Source organism: Triticum aestivum, chromosome 5D (assembly GCF_018294505.1).
Source record: "Triticum aestivum cultivar Chinese Spring chromosome 5D, IWGSC CS RefSeq v2.1, whole genome shotgun sequence".
In the NCBI taxonomy this organism is placed as follows: domain Eukaryota; kingdom Viridiplantae; phylum Streptophyta; class Magnoliopsida; order Poales; family Poaceae; genus Triticum; species Triticum aestivum.
In genome coordinates this window covers 415256615-415273278 of record NC_057808.1, presented here as the reverse complement: position 1 = coordinate 415273278, position 16664 = coordinate 415256615, and the positions used below count along the sequence as shown (strand labels likewise).

General features: G+C 43.6%; 3 protein-coding genes across 4 annotated transcripts; 1 reads left to right on the top strand and 2 right to left on the bottom strand.

Moving 5' to 3' along the window:
- Positions 1 to 2978: 2978 nt before the first annotated feature.
- On the bottom strand, positions 2979 to 5066 carry LOC123125221 (acyl transferase 1). Its single transcript, XM_044545750.1, has 2 exons — positions 4561 to 5066; positions 2979 to 4065 (listed from the first exon to the last, which is right to left on the bottom strand). Exons 1-2 carry the CDS (start codon positions 4996 to 4998, stop codon positions 3148 to 3150), a joined length of 1356 nt encoding a protein of 451 aa, XP_044401685.1. The 5' UTR covers positions 4999 to 5066; the 3' UTR covers positions 2979 to 3147.
- Positions 5067 to 7804: 2738 nt separating this feature from the next.
- LOC123122249 (protein HAPLESS 2) lies at positions 7805 to 14129 on the top strand. Of its 2 annotated transcripts, none has more exons than XM_044542403.1 (18): positions 7805 to 8103; positions 8209 to 8352; positions 9063 to 9151; positions 9468 to 9507; positions 10010 to 10067; positions 10153 to 10213; positions 10563 to 10641; positions 11038 to 11172; positions 11248 to 11445; positions 11579 to 11659; positions 11739 to 11839; positions 11902 to 12019; positions 12380 to 12412; positions 12574 to 12667; positions 12761 to 12849; positions 13124 to 13242; positions 13343 to 13443; positions 13533 to 14129. In XM_044542403.1, the coding sequence occupies exons 1-18, from the start codon at positions 7894 to 7896 to the stop codon at positions 13946 to 13948; spliced, it is 2166 nt and encodes a 721-aa protein (XP_044398338.1). In that variant the 5' UTR covers positions 7805 to 7893; the 3' UTR covers positions 13949 to 14129. The 2 variants fall into 2 exon arrangements, with proteins under 2 accessions (XP_044398338.1, XP_044398337.1); XM_044542402.1 differs by having other exon boundaries at positions 12556 to 12667.
- A 180-nt stretch (positions 14130 to 14309) lies between these two features.
- Positions 14310 to 15022, bottom strand: LOC123125220 (germin-like protein 9-3). Its single transcript, XM_044545749.1, has one exon. It carries the CDS (start codon positions 14964 to 14966, stop codon positions 14310 to 14312), a length of 657 nt encoding a protein of 218 aa, XP_044401684.1. The 5' UTR covers positions 14967 to 15022.
- Between the last annotated feature and the right edge of the window lie 1642 nt (positions 15023 to 16664).

Genomic DNA, 16664 nt, shown 5'->3' with positions numbered 1-16664 from the left:
GAGGGTCGATTACTAGGGCATTGTGTCCATGCACAATTAATTGGCTGCAAAACAAAAATACAAAGGTAAACATGGTTGCATGTGCACCTACGTGAATAGTAAATTTGCAAAAAAATACAAGGAAAATTTTAAAATTTTGGGGTATCAAACCTGGTCGAACATTCTACTCACGTGTGAAGTTTCATGAAGTATTGACATCCGTGCTATTCTTAGTGAAGAAAATACAATTGAGACCAAACTATTCACCAAATAGTGTTTTAAATATAGCTTCGATTTGAAATTTTGCCCAGAATACAACGAATGACATTTCTTCGTGAAACTTCATACGCGAGTATATTGGTTGACTATGTATGTTAGACAAAATATTCAGATTTTTGGATTTTTTTCTAGTATATTTTTGAAATTTTCTATTCATAATGGGTGCGCGTGGAACCATGTTCATCAAATATCGTCCGCTGAAAAACACATATATTACACAAGGAAATGTGCACTCGGCAATGCAAGAGAGAAAAACTGAACAGAAAGACAGGGGGTTTGAAATAGAGGGCCCAAACGTCAAGTGCGGCCTTGTTGGGAGCATGGGGCAAATCCCAGCCCACACTCTGCTATCGATTACCATCGTGATGTTGTTTCAAAATAGAAAAACAAAATAGTTGTTACTCAGAAAAAGAAAATAGCTTTGTATTCCATATCCAATTTCCCGGCACTTTTTTTTCAGGAAAACTTCTAATCTATTCATCTTCAATCATGGCAGTAAGCGAGTCGAAGCCACCCGCCGTCATCGCACTTCCATCGCCGGAGTCGGGCACAACTTGTTGTAGTAGACAGTTGGGAAGTCGTCGTGCTAAGACCCCATAGGACCAGCACCCCAAAACAGCAATCGCCGCCGATGAAGAATAACGTAGATCGGAAGGATCCAAATCGAAGACACACGAACATAGACGAACAACGACGAGATCTGAGCAAATCCATCAAAGATAGATCTGCCGGAGACACACCTCCACACACCCACCAACGATGCTGGATGCACCGCCGGAACGGGAGCTAGGCGGGGAGACCTTTATTCCATCTTCAGAGAGTCGCCGCCTTCTCGCCTTCCTGAGCAGAAAACAAACCCTAACAAGATTGAAAAAAATAACTAAAAACGGAGCCCTCCCGCCGGCCCTTGCCAGGATCCACCGCGCCTCCATGGCCCTAGGGCCACCGAAGACAAGGCGGACTTGTGCCGGCGCCGGTGAGAGGCACTAACCCTAACTTTCTTTCTGGAGGAGAAGGAGACACACTTGATGGCAAACGGTGAATATTCCATGGGATATGCTTATCAGCCCTAGTTCCGGTAGTTCCACATTGTTCTGCTATCTTTTTATTTATTTTTGACATGGCATGATTCCTGCATTCATTGAGAAGAAAAGAGTTGCTCGGTCAATTAGAGAAAACCGAGGGAAAACCAGATTTCCCAGTTAATTATAGAAAACCGAACAAAAAATCATCACAACCGATGAGCGACACACATAAGGTACCACACTCACACCACACCAAAGAGGGTCTCGTCGAGACAGCGTGCATGCGTCATTGTCACCATTTCTCCCCTAGAGGCATCATCGTCATCCCTAAACCCTGAGCAAATGACTCCGACTTCGGGGTTGGCGATCGTTGACTCAACCGACACTCCAGAGGCCGAGTGAAACTAAATGAAGATCCACGCCAGGACTCAGCCACCTGAGAACAGACAGCGCAGTTCCGACTCAGGCGAAGAACTGTAGAGGAGAACTAGGCATGGCTGACGCTGTAGAAGATGACTGAACAAACCACACCACCCGCTGCTCATCATCGTACGCCACCAGGCCCCGCTACTGCAGCTTCGACTTCGCAATAACAAACCAGCTGAGTCTGGGGAGGGTTTCGGCGAGACCAAAGTTCAACTCTCTAAACGACCTCGTCTCCACTAGCTAGGAAGCCTTTACGGTCGATGGATTTGCAATTCAGGGTCGGAATTATAATAAAGCTTCCTGCTTTTGTAATGGGGAGTTCGAGACTGACAAACATTTTGCTAGTGAATACCATTTTTCCAAAAACTTCTAGAGGATTGTCTCCTTCTAAATTTACATAAAAAAGGCTCCTTCTAAATTTCTCAAGAACAAAAATTGCATGCTTCTACTAAGCAATCAACACGAGCTTCCCTGCTTATAATTGATATCTCGATGATTCGTGGGAGGAGAAGGAAAAACATACAACATGCAAAATTTGGTGAGCTGCTTCTCACTGTCCTTTTGAATGTTCGACTTGAGCATACCAGTCATTTTTTTTAAGAAAGACTTGAAGGTGCTACATGTCGCTTATAGGACAAGACCTAGCACTACTGGTGGCAATGGAACTTATAGTTTTCCTTTTTTATTTTAACATCCAAGAGTGACTTGTACATATACTAGTTTTTTTTATTTCAATTTTTTATGTTTTACTGAAATTGCCAGGCCATGCTACATGAAAATTATGGCCAAAAGACAAAATTTGTACTTGCAAACTGTAATATATGTAATGAAGATAAATACTATATATTACGTATAATCGTTAACAAAAATAAGAAAATCATAATTCACAATACAACCATTGAGACAATATAGATAAAGAGCATCACCGAGTTGGATGTTGCCTATTTTCCTATTGGTGGCAATATAGATATAGACAATATAGACCAGCACTATTGGTGGCAATGGAACTTCTTGTTTTTCTTTCTTTTGTTTTGACATCCAAGTGACTTGTACATATACTAGATTGTTTTCTATGTTTTTCCATGTTTTAATGAAATTGCTAGGCCCCATGCGCCTTTAATGTAAATAAATCATTTCACATGATACATTAAAATTATGGCCAACAGACATAATACTTGCCAACTGTAATATATTTAATGAAGATAAATACTATTATGTATAATTGTTAACAAAAATAAGAAAATCATAATTCACAATACAACCATTGAGACAATATAGATAAATAAAATCACCGAGTTGGATGTTGCCTATTTTACTAATTATTTAATGGCAACACACAACCAACTTTGCTGGATGTTTGGAGCAAGAGACTAGGTGACCCTAAAAGTAAAACCTCACATAAATATAACAATGTCTGACTTATTGTGTTCGGCCTTTTCTACTTCTTCAACCAAATCGCCATCTCTTCTGTGAACTTCACCATTGCAGGTTTAGGTAATAAGATTGATACCACGGTTGAGTCCTCACCGTCTTTATTCTTGCACTTGGTATGATAGCTAATCAACTTTGACGTGAAGTCACCAGCATGTGGTGTGCCAGCAGCAACTAGCTCGGCCTTCCGAAATTTCAATGCATTGCCTCCAACCCACTTTGTATCACTAACTTCATATGTTCTGTCCATACCGAAAGGTGAACGATCTCGCCATAATGCCATCAAATCAACCATTGACTTCATGCAATCCTTTGTGGTGCCTAACTTGACTTTGTGTATCAGCTCAAGTACTTGTTCAAAGGGCTTTGTAACAAGCTCATTGACGGTGATCTCGACCATGGGAGAAAAATGTGCATTTCCATAGTAACCACGTGGGACAATGCTTTCACCATTAATGCTTCTCCCACGTGTATTTAAAGTAAACATGATACGCACTTTCTGACTAGATCCATAACCAAGTGCCAATGTGCGACACCGCCACATAACAGTCGTAAGCAACTCAAAAGTTGTGGTGGATTTGGAAAGGTGTTCTGGGAGGTGGCTCCTTAAAATTGCTACTTCTTTCGGTCCAAAAAATAAATATTGCACTTCCATGCTTTGCGGGGGAGTTGATAGCATCACGTCATCTCCCGTGCAGTCCAACCCCTGAATAAATGTTTTATATGCTGGGTAGACATGCGTGATAGAGGGTGGCATACGTGCTGTGAAGGTATCTCGTTTCCATACGGGCAAAGTGGTTGGGATGAGTTCACCACATGCAAAATCGGCTATGGATTTGATAAATTGGAGGATACCAAAACCATCAGCAATGCAATGGCACATGTGAAGCCCAATAACAAATCCTCCACACTTGAGTTGTGTCACCTGCAAAATACAACGCATAGGGTTAGATCATGAATGGTAACATGCTTTGGTAGGAAAATAATTAAGATGGCCACTAAAGTCACCCATCTTCATATTTATATACTCATTTTTATAATTAAAATGGTAACATAGGAGTATACATATGTGCTTTCATTTGTATTTTGATGCGAGTGTCAAGACAAAAATAATTTGGACAAAGTTTTTTTACACTAAGTCATAGTGTTGATGAATAAATAATTTATTCATTTTACTTGACAACACCTTGTAATTGAAGTGAATATGATTGTAACATGCTGCTGGTACACAACAAGAAAATACAAAAACAAATACCTGGCAAAATTTGCCTATAGTTTTACCCAGCAAATAATAATGCATCCAAAACCTCAAACTAATACTGCTCGCATATTAACGCCCGTAATAATTCTCATAAATAAACTAGAGAAAGAACACAAGTGAAAACGAAACAAATACAGTTAAGAAACGCTAGCTACGTACCTGCAGGAAAAGCAGAGGCTTGGCAAGCACATCCCTGGTGTCACCGGCGTCTCCCAGGAACTCCTCGACGCACGGGTACGGCGGCACCAACGGCTGGCCGAGGTCCTCCAGCCGCACGTCTGCGCTGGCCTCCACGAACATCACCCCTTCCCCCGTGCAGTCCACCACCAGCTTGTTTCCCTCGGGGAGCTTCCGCAGACGCCCAGCCATGGGGTAGTAGTACACCAGAGCCGCCGCCACGGCGGCCTTGATGCCCTTGGCCACTTTGCCCGGCTTGACGCTTTCGCCGGGCGGGCTGCGGAAGAAGCCGACGATGGACTCGTAGAAGCGCAGCGACCACTGGTCGTCGAGGTCGGAGAGGGCCTTGGTCTCGACGGGCGTCGGCCGCGCCGGGCGCACCAGCTCGGGCTCGCTCCGGCGTGCCGTGAACGTCACCATGGCGGCGGAACTGGGTTTGGGGAAGTTGCGTGTACGTGTGTTAGAGAGAGCGTTGCGCTGGGAAGGTGTGGAAGCAGTGTGGTTTGCCATGACATGCGTATCGAGCACACATATATAGGCACCAGCTGGTGAGTAGATCGAGTACATGCATGGCGATGGTCATGGTGACCGGTTCAAGCTAGGACGGCAAAGGCATGATGCCAAAAACCAACTCGGCGTACAACGTTGAAGCTGTCAAGTGTTTGTAGCTCTTTGAACAAGTGAAGTGAGCCCGCCCGCCCGCCGCTCGAGAATCAGTTTCAGTTCGTGCCGGCCGCGCATATTCTTACGCGACTTTGAGTCGTCCGTCGTCAGCTAGCAGCGCGCGGTAGGTAGCTGCTGCCCACGGGTACCACACGCCAAAATGCCCATACCACCATGCATACATCGAAGTAGCATTTCATCCTTAAAAAAAAAGTAGCATTTCGATTACCATATACTCCCTCCGTAAGTTAATATAAAAGCGTTTAGATCGCTATATATGGAAAAGTAGGCAGCCCATATTTGTGTAATATAAATAAGTATCATGCATCTTTGTCGAGTTTATTTGATCCATTTGTGTAAGAAATAGATTTTGCCCCGTTAATTTGAGTACAACGGGGCGAAAATCGCTGTCAGGACTCAGGCACACGGTGGCGCTAGAAGGCACACATATTGATGCCGCCCAAAACGTCATCGTCGCTGCCTCTCGCACTCTCGCAGGCCGGTGACTTCGACTTCTCCACGATAGGTTACGTATGGAGATAAATAATGCCATGATAACCGCGCCAAATCTAGCATGTTAAATAGTCGTGGACAAGGGGCTGGGACGACATATGGTAATTAAGTCGGCTTGGATTTCGATGGAAGATCACTACTCATCACCGTCACTATGGCCATGGGAATCGCCTCGCAAGGAGAGAACCACGAAACAAAGTGCCATTTAAGAATCGTCGTGTTGCTAGGTCCAAAAAAAGGCAAAGTTTAGATGCTCTAACAGCAACCCTATAATAGGGCATCACACAATTAGTTGTAGAGCATTGAATTTTTCTATTCCAATGACAACCCTATAATAGAGCACCATTGCTCCTATAATAGAGCATCAAACAATTGGTTTTAGGGCATTGATTTTTTTCCCAACAACAGCCCTATAATAGAGCACCATTGCTCCTATAATAGGGCATCAAACAATTGGTTTTAGGGCATTGAATTTTTTTCTGCTCCAACATCAACCCTATAATAGAGCACCATTATTTAGGGGGACATACCGGAAATCCCGAAAAACCTTTATTTAGGGGGAGAATCCCCTAGGAACTTGCTTTTTATTGTTTTGTAAAATTTTCTAAACGATCCTTAGTATAGTAATGACGCTTTTTTGGAGATGATGTATTGTTTTCTTTGTTCGATGTAATTTTTGCATTGGAGACGGGGAGATGGCCTATGGCAACGTGTAGAGAACTAGTTTTTTTTATTTAGGCAATCTAGAGTTTCTTGTTTTTGAGAAAAATGTGGAGTTCAGTGTTTTTAGGTGTTAAATGTAGAGTCTCTAGTTTTTTTGAGCAACTGTATAGTCTCTAGTGGGGAATCCAACTCAAAAAATAAACTAAAAAACCAAAATGATAAGTGTCACACATGTGGCACGGAGCAACATGGTCGAAACGTCCCCATTACCATCCATTTTACCACATCAGATAACATCAGTGGAATCTTTTTGATTTTTCGGACTTAAAAATATTTTATCTCTTAAATAAAAAATTTGATTAAAAATCAGTTGTCATCATTAAATTTGTCTCGACAAGATCTTCAAAACTAGATCCCATATCGATATGTTTTGGCGACATTTTTTTAGGCCAAAAGTTGCCATGATGTTACACTGAAGTTGCCATAGTGTTTATACTAAAATTGCCATGATATGTTTCATCTGTTTTTTTCTAGATTTAAAGTTACCATTGTATTTCACAGTAAATTGTATTAATTGACCATGTCAACTTTAAGTAATTAACCATGGCAAATTTAATTCATGGATCATGGTAATTTTTTTTGTAATTCGTCATGACAAATTTAGTTTGTAGATCATGGCAATTTTAGTATTTTGACCATGAAAATTATTTTCTGTATGAACCATGAAATATTTTAGTGCATGTATCATGAAAAATTTAAGTAATCCATCATGGCAATTTTAGTTTGTGGTTCATTGCAAATTTGAGTCGTTGACCATGCATTTTTAAAGCAATTGACGGCGGATTTATTTTTGATTGTGAACCATATCAAAATTATGTCATGGATTTAGTTTCTTAATTCTTTTTTATAAAATGTCAAAATTTACTTTAAACGTAGAAGAAAAAGTAGTTGAAACATATCATGACAACTTCAACGTAAACATCATGGTTATTTATGTGCAATAGACATGGCAATTTTTAACCCAAAAAAGCCATCGGAACATATTGATATGAGATCTAGTTTTGAAGATGTTGTCGCGACGGATTTAATATGAAAATGGTTTACAATCAGATTTTTCATTTAAGAGATAAAACATTTTAAAAACTGACCCAAAAGATTTCCGTTGACATCATCAGTTTTGTCACTTGTGCATGCATACAATGACGTGACATAATGTATGATGAGGAGAGCGTTCGGTCCAAGTCCCTTACCATGGTGGATATCAGGGTAAAGAAAAATACTAGTGAGGAACCGGGGTCCAGGAGGGCCGGAGACAACTGCAAGCCCAAGAGCCTCGGGGCCCATGACGCGCAAGCGGTTACGTTTTCGCCCTCCATTTCGAAGCGGAGGCGCGCGCCTGCGGTTCCGCCCGCCAGTTGCTGCGACTCATCCCCACCCCGCTCCACTCGCCCTTCGCCACCGCGACGGCAACCGCCGATGGCTCCTCCACGCCGCCCCCCTCCTTCCCGGCCCGCTAACCACGCCGTGTTCCTCCTCCTCGCCGCGGCCGCCCTGGTCGGGCCCGCCGTCGGGGTGGAGATCCTCTCCAAGTCCCGCCTGGAGCGCTGCGCCCTGGACTCGGGGGCCGGCGGCGCCCTCTCCTGCGACCGCAAGCTCGTCCTCAACCTCGCCGTACCCAGCGGCTCCGTAAGCCTATCCTCCTCCTCCTCTCGAGCCCCGATCAATTCCCTGCCGCGGAGTCGTGCGGTTTTTTTTTTACTGACGGTGTGTGTGTTCGGGGGCTCGATTCAGAGCGGCGGCGAGTCGTCGCTGGTGGCGCAGGTGGTGGAGGTCGAGGAGAACGATGCGCAGGCGATGCAGACGGTGCGGGATCCCCCCGTCATCACCATCAACAAGTCCGCCGTCTACGCGCTCTATGCCATCAACTACATGAGGGTAAAGCCCCTCTCCCTGTGCCCCCCTGACCAACAGACCGGAGTCTGGTTTTTCTGATGAATAGCTAGCAGGATGCCACTTTCCACTTTAAGACTTAGAGCCAAACAGCCTCCAGCCATCATACAATGCTGCTCCTATGGTACTTCTACTATTTTGTTGTGTTTTGGTGGGCTGTGTTAAACTGTTAATTGCTATCCTTCATTCCTTCAGGAGAAATTTAGGTGTACTACTTGAGCTGGAATAGCATGCTATTTTCAGGCTCTTGGCAGTCCCTGTTGCTGTCCGTTCCCATCACTTTGCGACCCTATCGTAGCGTAGCGTTGCTGAAATGTCGTGTTCTAGGTTTTGGAATGGGCACATCATAGGGATATTTCTCTGTTTGTCATGGATAAACAGGGAGTCGATGAAGCGGGTTTCCAAAATGTTTCAGGGCTATCGAAATATTGGATTGCCATTCAGTATGTTCTGATATTGCTAGAGTGGGACCGTTTATGCCTACGTGTTCTGCATCTCCTCATTTGTTATAGTAACCCCATTTGCATCTGACAATGTTTTTAGCAATTTATTGTCTGATTGTTTTTATATGCAGCTTGTTGCACTGAAAAGTTAGTCATATCGCTGATATTAACTGTTACCTACCATTAACCCTATACTCTCTAACAAATCATGTGATTTCAGACCTGATTTATTATCTGTGCTCGTTTCGTCAGGATGTTGCTTATAAACCAGAGGAAATGTTTACCAGGACACATAAATGTGAGTCAGATGCTGGTGCTGATGTTGTTGGAGTTTGTGAAAGGTAAAAAAAAACTTTGGAACTTGATCCAGTTGATAGGTTGTCATCATCAATATTTCTGGGAGGGATTCCAATTGGTAGATCTTCATAATCACAAATCCACCTTTTCAGTTTTAGACAGCTATAATCTGTGCTGTAGCACTCTTGGAGCGAGTTTATTACAATAGTATAACCCTTGCTGTATACATTTGTGTAGCATATACCATTTACTCTCATGGCCATTCATATCTTCAGACTTTCCCTCGATTTCTGCATCCTTCTTTATACATATTTTCAATGTCGTATAAACTAATGATGTCTATTTCATGAATATGGCTAGGATATGGGATCAGAACGGTCACGTAATTGAGCATACAGAGGTGAAACGCACTGGCCTTTGTCATCCTTATTTTATTATCTCAGTGTCTTGAGTAGTAGCAATATTGAACCAAACAGTTTTTGACCAAATAAACCGCGGATCTGATTGCTTTGGGGCTTTTTTTTCCTCGCCTACGCATAGCTTTGGTTTTATATGACTTTGTTAGGTGCCGGCGTGTTTTCGTGTTTGTGTGTTGGTGTTGGCTGTGTGCATCCTAGCTATGCAGAGGCCGGGTGTGTGCTCATAGTGTTTGTATCCTCTTGATGCTCCATTTTGAACCAATAAAATCCACCCTTTGTTGAATTTTTTTTGAGAAAAATAAAGGCACATATGAAGTTCTTTTCAACGTGCTTGTGCAATGAATGCATCTGCATGTCATATACTCGTTTAGTTTGTGTTATTGTATTTTACATGTAGCTATGATCAACTATCTCATGATTCTAATGTTTCCTCTCTTTTTCACGGCAAATCTAATGTTTCCTCTACACTTTGCATTGCACTAGCCGGTTTGCTGTCCATGTGGGCCTCATCGCCGTGTTGGTTCGTCTTGCGGATCAATTTGTGAGTTAACAAATTGTTTTTTTGAGCATTCCTGCATTTTCAGTATAACATTGTGTCACACCTTTCACATGCATCTTCCTTGCAGTTGATAAAATGATTAAAGGCAAAGCTAATACGGCTCACTGTGTACGTTTTCCAGGTGATTGGTATGGGCATTAATTGTGAGATATCTTTGTAATATTTACAAATATTGTCTTAAGAACTCCACCTGTTGAGTTTGAATTGGCACGATATCCTAATATCTTGTACTTCTTATTTCGGTCTGACACGGTCATAGTACTTTCTTTTCCTTTGCTAACATCATCAAGTAGGCAGTTCACATTTTGGGGATTAACGGTGATCTAGTTTATTTATTTATTTTTAAGTAGAATCTTGGAGAGTATATGCTTATGCCAAACTTATATGCTGTTCACATCATTCCATGTTTTTTATCATTATTCAGGTCAAAATTTGAGTAAATCTGTGTATTACTGTATGTCCATTGCTTATAAACAGGTTTCATGTTTTTGAAATTGTGGGAAGGTCAACTGGGTACAGCATCAGAGTACAAGTAAAGAAAGGCTCTTCTGTAACGGTAGGCACTAAAATTCTGCTCTGTTACTTGTAAGGCTAGTATAGAATACAGACTCTTGAAGAAATTACCATGATTATGTACATGCTGACAGTATGTTGGCACGAATAGGCACAAGCAAAATACAATCCTCCTGATGATGATATTATATTTTTCACATGCCTTTGCTAACTGGAGTTCTATCAAGTCTGGGAACCTTGGCTTACTGCACTTTTATTGTTCGATCTTGTACCCCTTTAAGGACTAATATTCTGAATATTCTATTTATTTATCAAATCAAAGTATCATCCAAAGGACTACTTTTCTGTTCTTATATCTGGTTTGCTGTTTTCAACTTCCAGTATGCAAAGCACTTATGTAACAGCAGTACGCCTTTAACAATTTGACATTACACTGCAGGAGGTTATTGTTAGTCCAGAGAATAAAACAGTTGTTTCTAAAGATAACTTTCTGAGGGTAAATCTCATTGGTGACTTTGTTAGTCACAATAGTATGCCAACATTTGAAGACTTCTATCTTGTGACTCCACGGAAGGTATTCAGCAAATTATGATACATGTATTTCTCTCACGTGACTTCATAATTTCCTTCTATATCTGAAATATTGAAGGCTGGTGGTGACGGTCAACCGCAAGTTCTTGGCGATGAGTTTTCCAGGTGGATGCTGTTGGAGAGAGTCCGGTTTACATTAGATGGTCTTGAGTGCAACAAGATTGGTGTTGGGTATGAAGCTTACAGAAACCAGCCTAACCTCTGTGGATCACCATTTGGGAGCTGCTTGTACAATCAGCTTTGGAATTTCAAGGAGGTAAGGTTGTGCATTAGCAAGTATTAGGTTTTCTTTTGCAAGGATAAGTGTCGAGCTTCTTGTTTCTGAAGCACAATCTGCTAATATTGTAACTGTTTAGTCTTGAGTTTTTATTTCACCATTTTTTTTTCAGTCTGACGAGAATCGAATATACAGAAACCAAGAGCCCCAGTATATTGTGCAGGGAAGATTTGATAGGATCAACCAACACCCGGTTATATTCCCACCATTTATTCTTGAGTCATGTTTTTATGCTAGCATTGGATAAAGCATTTGATATATACCCATCACAGAATGCAGGAGCTCATTCATTCTCTATTGGAATCACAGAAAGTCTGAATACTAATTTGCTGATAGAGCTGAGTGCTGATGATATAAATTATGTATACCAGAGGTACTGATAATAATTACGCAATTTTATTTTGCATTTACCTTGCACTGATTTGTCAATTTCAGGAGTCCAGGGAAAATAATTGACATTAATGTCCCTACATTTGAAGCCTTAAGCCAAGTTGGTACTGCCAAGGTCACAATTAAGAACATTGGCAAACTGGAAGCTTCATATAGCTTGACGGTATGCATCGCCAAGGAAATTATAATTTTCTTTGCAAGGAAGCAAATGCCTTTTGATATATTTTTAGACAATTGTCTACCTTTTGATAGTTCATTAATTGCATTAATTTTCTTTTCTCTTAAGATGATAGGTGCATGAACTGATTTCCTAACCATCATTCTTGTTGTCTTTGCATGAATATCCTTTCTATTCCCTGCATACCTACATGGACGCACCCACATCGTTCGACTGAGATATATTTGACTAACATATTTCACATTTACTTTTCTTATAAAACAGTTGGATTAAAAATTTAGTCGATGATTTACTTGGCCTCCTCAGTTTTCCTGAACTCTGATGACTGCCTTACTCCTTTTACAGTTCGACTGCTTAAGTGGCATCAGTTATGTGGAGGTATATTTATTGCAGTCTCGGTGTTTTCTGTTTTTATTTGATTGACGAGCTGCAACACTTCATTTCAGTTAATTATTCATCAGCACAGTTCCCTGCTTTGGTTATTTGCTCATTCAGTTTCTTCTCATGAAACCTGACCGCAGGAGCAATTTCATTTGCAGGAGCAATTCTTCATCATCAAACCTGGCCAAGTGGTTATCCGCTCATTCTATTTGCGTTCCTCATCAGACCAAGCATCAAAATATCGCTGCTCGGGTGAGTTAGAAACCAAAGACAGCTCATCATTGTCCTTAAATCCAAAGTCCTGTTTTAGGAATTAACATGGGATTTGTTTGTGGTGGATTGCAGCTATTTTGAAAGCGTCAGATTTCAGTGAACTTGACAGAGCAGAATGCCAGTTCTCGACTACAGCCACCGTTCTTGACAATGGAACACAGGTTCTGAAATGTTTGTTCCCTTGTAGTGATCCTGTTAGGATTCATTAGCTTTTGTTTCCTGTTAAAACAAGCGCAGGGAGATAGTTAGAGTTGCCTACAATGTTTCATCCCAATCTTTGATGTCAGTGTGTCTCTTGCCTTGATAAACTTTTGATATCACAGATCTGTTTTTTCGCGCGATCCGGATCCCCTTTTTACAATGACAAATAATTGTGTCGTGCTGTTCCTATCTCTGAGCTACATACATTGCTTACTGCCCTTGAAACCCATGTAGATCGGCCCACCGAAGCAGCATAAGAAGGGTGGCATCAGGGGTTTCATCGAAGCCATCGAAACCTTGTGGCGCAACACGTGGGACAGCGTGATCGATTTCTTCACCGGCAGATCATGCAGGTAATATATAATGTTTTCGGTAGTAATTCGGATCCGGCCGTGCCTCTTGCTGTTTCTGATCATTTTAGCTCATCTATCTGTTTCACTCCCTGTGGAACAGCACCAAGTGCTCGAGCTTCCTGGACCTGAGCTGCCACATCCAGTACATATGCATCGGCTGGCTCGTCATGTTCGGCCTGCTGCTCACCACGCTACCCGCAGGTCCGTAAGCATTTCGTTTCGTCAGGTGGCTATTTTTCTTCATGTTCACGACGCCAATGCTCATTTTCTCCGTGTTTTTGGCGTTGCAGTCGCGGTGCTGCTGTGGCTGCTCCACCAGAAGGGCATGTTCGACCCGCTGTACGACTGCTGGGAGGACGTGTTCAGGTCGCCGGAGGCCGCACACCCGAAGCACCGGGGAGGCCGAGGCCACCACGCGCACGCCCACACCCACCACCATCACCACCACAGCAAGCACCCGCACGCGCACAAGAAGCGTAGCAGCGGGGCGGCCGGGCAGCAGCAACACCACCATCACCACCACGTCCTCCACAGGCACGGCGGCAAGCCCGACGGCGAGCAGCACCGGCATGCAGCAGCGCTCGGCGTGCAGCACAGGGACGCCGGGCACAAGCACCACCGGCACGGCAAGGCGCCGCAGAGGGAGAGGGAGAGGGCACCAGACCGTGAGCGCGAGCGCCGCCACCACCACTCTCGGGCGGCGTAGAAGATGGTTGTGATCAATGGGCTCAATGCCGGTCGATGGATATATATATGTGTGCAGGACGCTTGAAGGAAATTAGGAACTCGTTGCGACTTATGTGTGTGTGTGTGTTAAGTTGTACTAGTACTACATAACAGCTTTTAGTCGTGCGTCAAGTTCTTTTACAATGCATTTGGGAAGGCAACGGATGGATCTCATAAGCACAATCACGACTCAGACATCACAACAAGCATAGTATTACATAGTAGGAAGAGTTGCCTATACTTGACAACACTGAGACTAGCTCATAGCCTTATTAGTTAATGGCAGCGTTGATACACTCATGAAAAAGAGGAGCAACACAGGAGCATATATCTCACATGAATCACTTCTTGGGAGGTGGAGTGAGCGCTGCCTTGAGCTTCTGCACGGTGGGAAGGTCGGTCTTGAACGACTTGGCCAGCACGGCCTCGTCGACGCCGGTGCCGAACACGGTGACGGGCACGGACACGGTGCCGGGCGCGGAGCTGCCAAATGCGGAGAGCGCAACGGCGGGGCTTTGGCCTGGGTTGGACTGGTAGTGCACCAGGCCCTTGGGGAACACGAACATGTCGCCGGCGGCCAGGTCCTGCGTGTACAGCTTGCCGGCCGTGTCGACGAAGCCGACGGAGAGCGCGCCGTCAAGGACGAGCAGCAGCTCGGCGGCGCGGGGGTGGGTGTGTGGTGGGTTCACGGATTCGGAGGGGAACTTGAGCATGGCGTAGGCCACGCTTTGCCCATTGAGTGCAGGGAATTCCATCATGGTGGCCTTGGTCACAGTGAAGTTCTGCGCCCCTGGCATCGGCATCGGCATGGTAATGTTGCGGAAGCCGGTGTAGGTGAAGAAGTCGCCGGTGATGTTCATCGGTGGCATGCCGATCATGGAAGTCGGCACGATGAAGTCGCTGAGGATGTCAGGGTCGCCGGCCACGGCGGCCGACGGCGCCGAGGCCAGTGCAACCACCACCAACACCAAGGAGTAGTAGCAGTTGATGGACGCCATTGGAAATGAATGTAGCTGCAAGCTAAGCTAACCGTTTAGCTTTGCTAACAGATTGATTAAGGCTGTGGTTGTGAGATGCGGTGAAGATGTTGAACGGCTTGCTGTGTTAATTTATACAGAAGAGGTGGGCTAGTGATGTGATGGAGGGTTTGAGAAACCAAGGACGATGGATGCACATTGTGGAACAACAAGCTGTGTCCAGCTAGCGCTAATTGACAGTTTGACACACATCTGAGGAAGAATTAACTGGCCGATGTTATGCAATTCTTGGTGTCTCCAAGCATATGGATATACCTAGCTACAGTATGCATCGCGGAATTTATTTTTGTCTCCATTATAATGAAAACTTTGGTGTGTGTCCCTCAAAAAAAAAAACTTGGGTGTGTGAGTGTGCCACATTCCCAACTTCATTAATCTGAGAAATTTAAAAATGTAACAACAAATATATGCATGTAATTTGTCCAAAGTCCAAACACAAAAGTCTAACCTATGTATGCACTAGCAATTTACAATAACTTAAAAATGTTTTTCTTTAAGTCTAGAATATGTAATGTATGAACAAACCAAACTAGCAGCGAGTCACCAATTGAACCAATCCGAATCAGGCCATACAGCATATGATGACATCATTGAATATGTCAGCAATTAATCAACATGTTGCACGTAATGATTGTGAAACCATACTAATTGTGCAATTATTATATATATACATACCACACTGTTGAAAGTATTTAAAAATATGTTGTATTAATTTATAGTAGTAAAAGGTTTATATTCAAATGCAAATCATAGCTTTATATAAGGATTGAAATGCACCATTAGTTCATTAACTCAAACTAATCGCACGATCTAATACGGGAAAAACAATAATACTAGACCTACAAAGAATCTACAAAACATTTTACTAACTTTCCAAACTAATTCTCTCTCTCCCCCCCTGAATGGGGCTTGCTAACCCCCACAACAGTAAAAACTTTGTGCACAAAGACGCAACAGACAATATATTATTGGGGAACGTAGCATGCAATTTCCAAAAAGTTCCTACGATCACCCAAGATCTACCTAGGAGATGCATAGCAACGAGAGGGGGAGAGTGTGTCCACGTACCCTCGTAGACCGAAAGCGGAAGCGTTAGATTAACGCGGTTGATGTAGTCGAACGTCTTCTCGATTCAACCGATCAAGCACCGAACGTACGGCACCTCCGAGTTCTGCACATGTTCAGCTCGATGACGTCCCCCGAATTCTAGATCCAGTAGAGCGTCGAGGAAGTAGATGAGTTCCATCAGCACAACGGCATGATGACGGTGATGATGAAGTTATCCGCGCAGGGCTTCGCCTAAGCACTACGAAAATATCACCGGAGGTGTAAACTGTGGAGGGGGCGCCGCACACGGCTTGGAACAATTGTGTGTCTAGAGGCGCCCCCCCCCCCTCCCATGTGTATAAAGGAGGGAGAGGGGAGGAGGCCGACCAAGGCGCACCCCCAAGTGGGGAGGAGTCCTACTAGGACTCCAAGTCCAATTCGGACCCCCTTTCCTTTTACAGGAGAGGGAAAGGGGGAAGGAGAGGGAGAAGGAGAAGGAAAGGGGGGTGCCGCCCCCTTCCCTACTCCAATTCAGACCCCTTCCAAGTCGGGGGCACGCCAGCCCCTTGTGGGCTGGTGTGCCTCCCTCTCAAGGCCCATGTGGCCCATAAC

Coding starts and splice junctions, on each gene's coding strand:
- LOC123125220 (XM_044545749.1), bottom strand. CDS start 14,966: ATGGCGTCCATCAACTGCTACTACTCCTTGGTGTTGGTGGTGGTTGCA.
- LOC123122249 (XM_044542402.1), top strand. CDS start 7,894: ATGGCTCCTCCACGCCGCCCCCCTCCTTCCCGGCCCGCTAACCACGCC. Junction 11,446..11,578: donor AGCTTTGGAATTTCAAGGAG/GTAAGGTTGTGC, acceptor TTTTTTTTTCAG/TCTGACGAGAATCGAATATA. Junction 11,840..11,901: donor ATAAATTATGTATACCAGAG/GTACTGATAATA, acceptor TGTCAATTTCAG/GAGTCCAGGGAAAATAATTG.
- LOC123125221 (XM_044545750.1), bottom strand. CDS start 4,998: ATGGTGACGTTCACGGCACGCCGGAGCGAGCCCGAGCTGGTGCGCCCG. Junction 4,066..4,560: donor AGCCTCTGCTTTTCCTGCAG/GTACGTAGCTAG, acceptor TGTATTTTGCAG/GTGACACAACTCAAGTGTGG.